The sequence below is a fragment of the Papaver somniferum genome, chromosome 9, assembly GCF_003573695.1.
Source record: "Papaver somniferum cultivar HN1 chromosome 9, ASM357369v1, whole genome shotgun sequence".
Lineage (NCBI taxonomy): Eukaryota > Viridiplantae > Streptophyta > Magnoliopsida > Ranunculales > Papaveraceae > Papaver > Papaver somniferum.
The window spans coordinates 177,888,654-177,895,479 of NC_039366.1; the positions used below are offsets into that span (position 1 = coordinate 177,888,654).

General features: G+C 37.0%; 1 protein-coding gene across 1 annotated transcript; it reads left to right on the forward strand.

The window, feature by feature from the left end:
- Nucleotides 1–1,932: 1,932 nt before the first annotated feature.
- On the forward strand, nucleotides 1,933–5,546 carry LOC113307540. The gene is made up of 3 exons (XM_026555976.1): nucleotides 1,933–2,520; nucleotides 2,854–2,978; nucleotides 5,014–5,546. The coding sequence occupies exons 1-3, from the start codon at nucleotides 2,133–2,135 to the stop codon at nucleotides 5,218–5,220; spliced, it is 720 nt and encodes a 239-aa protein (XP_026411761.1). The 5' UTR covers nucleotides 1,933–2,132; the 3' UTR covers nucleotides 5,221–5,546.
- The last annotated feature ends 1,280 nt before the right edge of the window (nucleotides 5,547–6,826 follow it).

The following is a 6,826-nucleotide window of genomic DNA, read 5'->3' on the forward strand; positions in this document are numbered from 1 at the left end:
GTGTTCAAATATGGACTAGGTCCCGGGGTTTTTCTGCATTTGCGGTTTCCTCGTTAACAAAATTTCTAGTGTCTGTGTTATTTCTTTTCCGCATTATATTTTCTATATAATTGAAATATCACAGGTTGTGCGTAGTTCAATCAATTGGTGAATTCAACCTTTGGTTTTTGATTGATTGACGCTTGGATATTGGTCTTTGGTACCATCCAAGTTATTTCTCTTATTAATCCGGCTCACAGATTTCCATCTGTTCGATTGCAGATGGATTTGAGAAATTGAGATATAACTCTTGGATATATTTTCCTTGATTGAGTCTGACTGTCTAGTTGATTCTCTTGGAATTATATTGGAGTTAGTCCATACAGATTGCCTAAACGAAATATTGGGTGTGGTTGTTAGACCTCCGCTTTTTCACTAGCTAGTAGCCTACTTAAATTATTTGACGCCTATCAAATACGTTAGAACATCGTCATTTTAAAGTAATTAAAAAAACCCTTTATCCACCTATTTTTGGCAATGCTAATGTACCTTGATTAATTTGTGTTGATTAATTCAATTAGTAGTTAAATTAATTAGTGTTTGAAGTGTTAGATGGTAAAAATTGGAGTAGAGATCCAATTTTTTTTGAAAGGTTTGAAGAAGAAGTTGAGGAAAATAGGAAAAACTAGGATTTTACGATTTTGGTAGCAAAAACATAACGTTATAGTGCAACGAAGATTCTAGTGGTGATGAAGAAGCGGGTGCATCTACATCTTACCAAGATCGTGATTTCGATCCTACCGATTTGGATTATTTGTTGGATGAACAAGAACATGTAAACCAAAGCATAATTGAGGATTTTATTCAAGCAAATGAAGATCATAACCAACCACATAATGAGGAAGCAAGTAGTGGACGAAAAAGTGACTCGTATTTTCTTGGTGCATCGGAAGATGATCAAATTGGTTCAATGGATTGTGCTTACAAGACAAACAAGTACAACATGTGTTGTTAGACATGGCTTGCAACACTTCGGATAAACAAACTTTCATGGGGCATTAGGTTTGACGGATAAGAAAATTGATTTAAATTTTATTTGGATGTTAGAAACCTTGAAGGAGATTTACTGTAGCGACCAAACTCCAAAGTCATAGTAACAGATAAGGATGAAACACTAATGAATGCCATAAAGGTAGTTTTCCTAGATGCCAATCATTTTCTTTGTATATGGCACATATAATACGATATAAAAACATATTGCGAGGTCCTATCTAAGTGTCAAAGGCAAATAAAGGTACTGCTTGTGAGAAGACTGCAAATCAACGTCTTGATGAAAGAAGTCAGGAAGAACAAGAGGAAAAGAAGAATAAAAAAGGTACACATATAGAATGGTATGAAAACCGCTTCTGACAAACTTTTTTTTTTTGTTTGAAGGTTTTGTGATGAACTTGGAATCACATTGATTGCATACCCACCTATAGGGCAAGCCGACAAGGTGGAGTACTAATCTCAGTTTCATTATTTCATGTTAACAATTTAAAAAACAACTAGGCATCGACCTAGGTGTAACATAGACTAATTATTGTAGATGTTAATGTAGTATAGTGGTAAAGTCATTGAGTGATGCTAAGATTGCTATTTCTTTCCATCTTAGATGATTGTCTCTTTATTCTAAGTGATTTTAGTTATGTTAAAAAACTGAGTTTGTTAGTAGAAATTTTAATGATAGGGTAATAAAACAGCTAAATATAGTAGAAGATTCAATGTATTAGATGAATGGTTGGACAATAATCCTCCATTCGACCTAAATATGATGTAATTTTTTTTTTCTATATCCATATATTTTCCTTTCTTAACAAAAAAAAAAAAAAAAAATCACTGGGTGACGACACGAATGAGAAAAAATCACTCTGTAACACAAACTTCAGTTAGTAAGAAAAAATGAAAAAAAAAAAAAATGAAAAAAAGGATGTTGCGGTGAGCGTGGAGCGACCTTCAGATCTTCAGTCTGACGCTCTCCCAACTGAGCTATCCCCGCATACGTCTTCGTTAGGTGATAGCATCTTATCTATCTGGTGACATTACTTTTCAGAGTCACCAGATTTCAATAACAACACTTAACAAAGACATTACAGGAAAGTTTATGATTTTGAATGGCGAACCCTAGAAGAACTTCACTGTCAAATTTCAATTCAAACAGCAATAATCCAACTCTATCTATAGAAAACCCATCACAACAAACACAGTCTCTTTCTCTTTCCTCTATTATCATCTTCTTTAAAAGACCTCATGCTTTTCCCATTCTTCTTTCCATTTTTCTCTTACTTACTTGGGTTTCCTTAAGATTACAACACTTTCACCATTACTATTCTCCTCAGCAGCAACAACAAACTCAAGATACTCAGAAATGGAGTAGAGGTGGTGAAGATGACAAGGCTAACCTAGTGAGATTCAGCTCTGATTTTCCTTCGAAGATCACTAAGGATAAGAGAGGATGGATGCTTGAGCCTGTTTCTATTGCTCGGGCTGTTGGACTTCCAGGTTAGGACCGTCCGTATACTTTTGTTTGGGTTTTAATTATTCTTTGGCTGCGTGTGTTTATTCATCTCATGATTCAGTTGATAGTGGAAGGGATTTGGGGCACTCTCATTTCTATTGATTATATAGTTCAGAAATACAATTTAAATAGAACTGTAGAAGTGATACGTATACAGAGTAAACCTTATGTGCAAAGAACATCGAGATTGTATTTATAGAAGCCCTGCTCACTGAAAACTGGGATTCCCTCGTTGTTTCAGTCCTTTGATTATCCACCAGTTTGAAAACAAGCTAACTAACAGGCTTTCCATTTCGATTTGTTTTCTCAAATTGTAGGGGGAGCGGTATCATGCAGTTCGGTGCATGTTGGTGAGATTCGACCCGGAGGTATGAGGGGTAATCACAGGCACTATACTTGCAATGAGACATTTGTCATTTGGGGTGGTGAAGTAAAATACCGGGTATGTCTCTTTTTGTTTTGCGTAAATTGTAGAAGTCAAAGAACCCCTTCAAACTAAACTTTCAAAACACAAAATAGGGTTATTTCAACCAGAAACCGAAGTCTATAAAGTGTTCAAAACTTCATTAATGGTGTTACCTGTTCTGAAGTTTTGGTGAGCCGAGTATGTGACTGCCAAGAAATTAGGTAGTTATTTGAGTAACGAATCATTTGATTTTCCTAGAAGAACTCTATTAGAAACTAAAAGAATGGAAAGCAATGGGAAAACAAAATAGGACGGTTTTATTGTTACCAGAGTTATTGCCTTTCATGTAAGGATGTTTCATGATTTCGTACCTACAAAAGGGGTTCCACTGTCAAAGGAGCATATGTTCAAACAAGACTTAGGCTAAGTCCTATGGTCTTCTAATCTAGCAGCTAGATTAGCAGTCCACGTCAGCTAGGACAACCTCCTAAGCCCTATGGGAATGCTAATCTAGCAGCGAGTCGCTGAATAAAACAGCGCTGGCGCTGAACGGTACCGCGCGAAAACCCGGCGCTGAACCAAACAGCGCCACAAAACTCCATTGTCAAAAAAAGCTATACGTCCTCTTCTTGAAAATCTCACTTGATAAATTTAATAATAAGAACATAGGACAAATCAGAGCAACAGTGTTAATTTCATGACTGAAACACGGAACAAAGAGAAACATTTTTTAGATGGGTTCTAGACATGTGTCAAGTTTACAAGGGGACTTTTGTATAGTCTTTTGGATTTTTGTATTCGGTTGCACAAGGTTTTCAATTTTCAGTACCATTGGCAGTAGTAGTCCGAGAGCCAAAATCGCTTTATACGGAAAACATCATCCAGCGCTGAATGGTTAAGCGCGGATACCTTGGAATATATTTTGCGCGCTGAACCATTCAGCGTAGAGATCACTTTTTCAGCGCTGAATCATTCAGCGTTTCAATCTCGCTGCTAGTTGAACTGCGAGCACATGTTAGGAGAGAGAACTAGCAAGCACTAGTGTTAACTTTTAGACCACACTTTTTTCTGATTTGCAAAACTTTTTGGCCAATCTAGCAGCTCAATCTAGCCCATAGGACTTAGCCTTATATGGCTATTCTTTCACACTTTTCTTGTGAGAAACTCTTCACTATTTATAATCTATTACAATAATCATTGGGTAAGTATTATTTTGAAATTTGAAATATATAACAATCCGTAAAATAAGATGGAGATATAACAGGAAGACTCTTTCGGTATGTTGTAGACTCTTTCTTGTCTTCAGGCTTAGTCTTATGGTTAGGTGTTGGCATCCTAGCATTGGTTCACTCCCCCTCAAGTTGAGCATGAGTAGTCCAATGTTTTAACTTGTCACGCAAATATCGTATTCAAATAAGTTTTGAAGTTGCAATTTGCCATTCCTCGATATTCAGCCTCCATGCTAGACTTTGATATTGTTTTCTGCTTCTCTGCACTTACAAGATTAGTTTTCTTTAAAGTAGATGCAATACCTACTAGTTGAGTGTCGATCATCAAGATTCCGGCCCAATCTGCGTCAGAATAAGCGTGTAGAGTGTTCTCTTGACTTACGATAAGTGTATACTATAGTTTACTATATTCTTTTAGCTAGCAAATATTGCTGCAACAACAAATGCATCTTCAATCTTCAATTCAACACCAAGGTATGAACAGCGATGACTTCACAATCGTAGGCATTTCAATCCCAATCAAACAACCCAAGGACATAATAGATGTGTTGGTATCGACTTGTTAAGGATTTTGTGCCTCAAACACCATGACAACCAACAACTTATCTAGCTCTACTTATCAGCCATTGATAGCAACTGGATTACTGATACTGGTGCCACCCATCACCTTACTGCTGATCTCAACAAGCTCAATATACGCCTTGAGTCTGATGGGAAAATTATCATAACTTCAATAGTCTTCTTATTGATAATTTGTACTTTATTCTATTCAAGCTACAACATTAATAAGTTTTATAAAGTAACATATGGACATCTTATTGACTGCACTTAAGTTTTTACAGCTGGAGAATCATATGATGGATGAAGGTTATGCTGAAGTCACAGTTGGTGCAGACGAGGTTGCTGTTGCTACCAGCCCAAGTGGAACAGCCCATGCTTTGGTGAATGTGGACCCGGTAAGAACTGCATTCTTGTTGGGGTGCCAAGACAGTACTGTAACCTATAATAGCTCCTCCAACGATTTTAACGTGTGGAAAGATCTTTCATAAATCTGTCTGATTTGTCCATGGATTTGAGACGGTCATAACCCATGTTTAGCATCACGATGAGTCCGTGACTTGCTGATTCTTTTGGCATCAGTAACATCACTTTTGCTGGTGAAAACAATGTTTCAGTTTAATGTAAATATATCACAGTTGCTGCCACAAAATCGACCGTCCGTCTAGTGCACTAATCCATGTAAGTTTTCAAATTCTTTCTCTTGCTTGCTGTTGGTCGTCATCTGTGAGTCCAATCAGTGAATTATGTAAAGGAGCACACTAGTTGGATGAAGCGAACACAATATATTGAATAAACTTTTGGAAAATTAAAAGCAGGTTATCGGTAGATTTCATCTGAATATTCATGGAAATCAGTAGCTTCTCTTAAGGAAACTAAAGTCTCAAATCTTAGCCATGTAGATAGGAACCACATCTTTGGAGATAGAGATCAGAACAGCGAATCCAAGTTGTGATACCCACTTCTGAGAAATGCTTAATTTTTATACTTTGCAGAGCCATACATATGTTAGTAGTAGCCCCGATTAGTATCAGTTATGAAATCTCTAAACCTTCCCAGTGTTTTGCTCTTACAGACCGATCTGACCCTTTTACGAGTTTGTTATCGTCACCCCAGCTCTTTAAATTTTGGTAAACCGTAACACAGGACATTGATTTTGATGATATGCAATGGACAAACCTTGAGTCCTCTTTTACCTTGTGGAATCTTGCAACCTACACACTGTTATTCTATCTATCTACAGATTGACTCAAAAGCTTCTAGCATCTGAAAGTTGAAACGAATAACCAGTGACAACTAGTTCAGGGTTCAGTTATTATGAGTATAAGGAGGATGGTCTTCTTTCAGAAGTATGTTTGAGTTATTACCACTGTATTGAACAATTGGACTCCTGTTCTTGTTGTTGTGAATATTTCTTGGAAATCCAAGGAAAAGTCAGTAACTGTATCAGAAGCTAGAATGTCTGGCATGAAAAGCTTGAATGATTGGAATTTCCGGGGCCTTGATACACAAGTGAAAACCTACAAATCTTCCATCAAGTTTGGACTAGGTTTCTGTTTAAGACGCTAAAAATATAATAATTTCATTACTATGAATCCTGTAGTAAATAAACATTGGGTAAAAGGAGGAAGGTTTTGGTCTTCACTTCTGGACCTCAATACATGGTGGATGAGAGCAACCATTCCAAAAAGAGTGCAAGTGTCAACAGTGCTGCATATAAACTGGAAGGTCCGGAAACAAAAGCAAGAACCTGGACAAAAGTTTGGTCAAAATGGAAGTGGATAATAATGCGATGACAAGGAAAACATGTGATAGATTATGATTATAGAATTCTTTTGGGTTAGTGGGGAGCAATGCATAGTTACTGTACTTTTGTAGGGCAATATGAGCCTTTAAAGTTGAGGCAGGTACCCATAAAAGCAGAGGCATACATTGCACGGTTCATCATCTTGAATTCTGACTGACCTTGAGGAAATGATAGTAGTAGTAGAGGAGAGGGGTCCAGCTTCGGTTTTATAAAATGATGTTTCAGTGTTTTTATTGCTGTTTTTTTGCAGCTTTGGCAGACTCCATTAACCTTCTTCCCATTCCTGGAAA

Coding starts and splice junctions, on each gene's coding strand:
- LOC113307540 (XM_026555976.1), top strand. CDS start 2,133: ATGGCGAACCCTAGAAGAACTTCACTGTCAAATTTCAATTCAAACAGC. Junction 2,521..2,853: donor TCGGGCTGTTGGACTTCCAG/GTTAGGACCGTC, acceptor CTCAAATTGTAG/GGGGAGCGGTATCATGCAGT. Junction 2,979..5,013: donor GTGGTGAAGTAAAATACCGG/GTATGTCTCTTT, acceptor AAGTTTTTACAG/CTGGAGAATCATATGATGGA.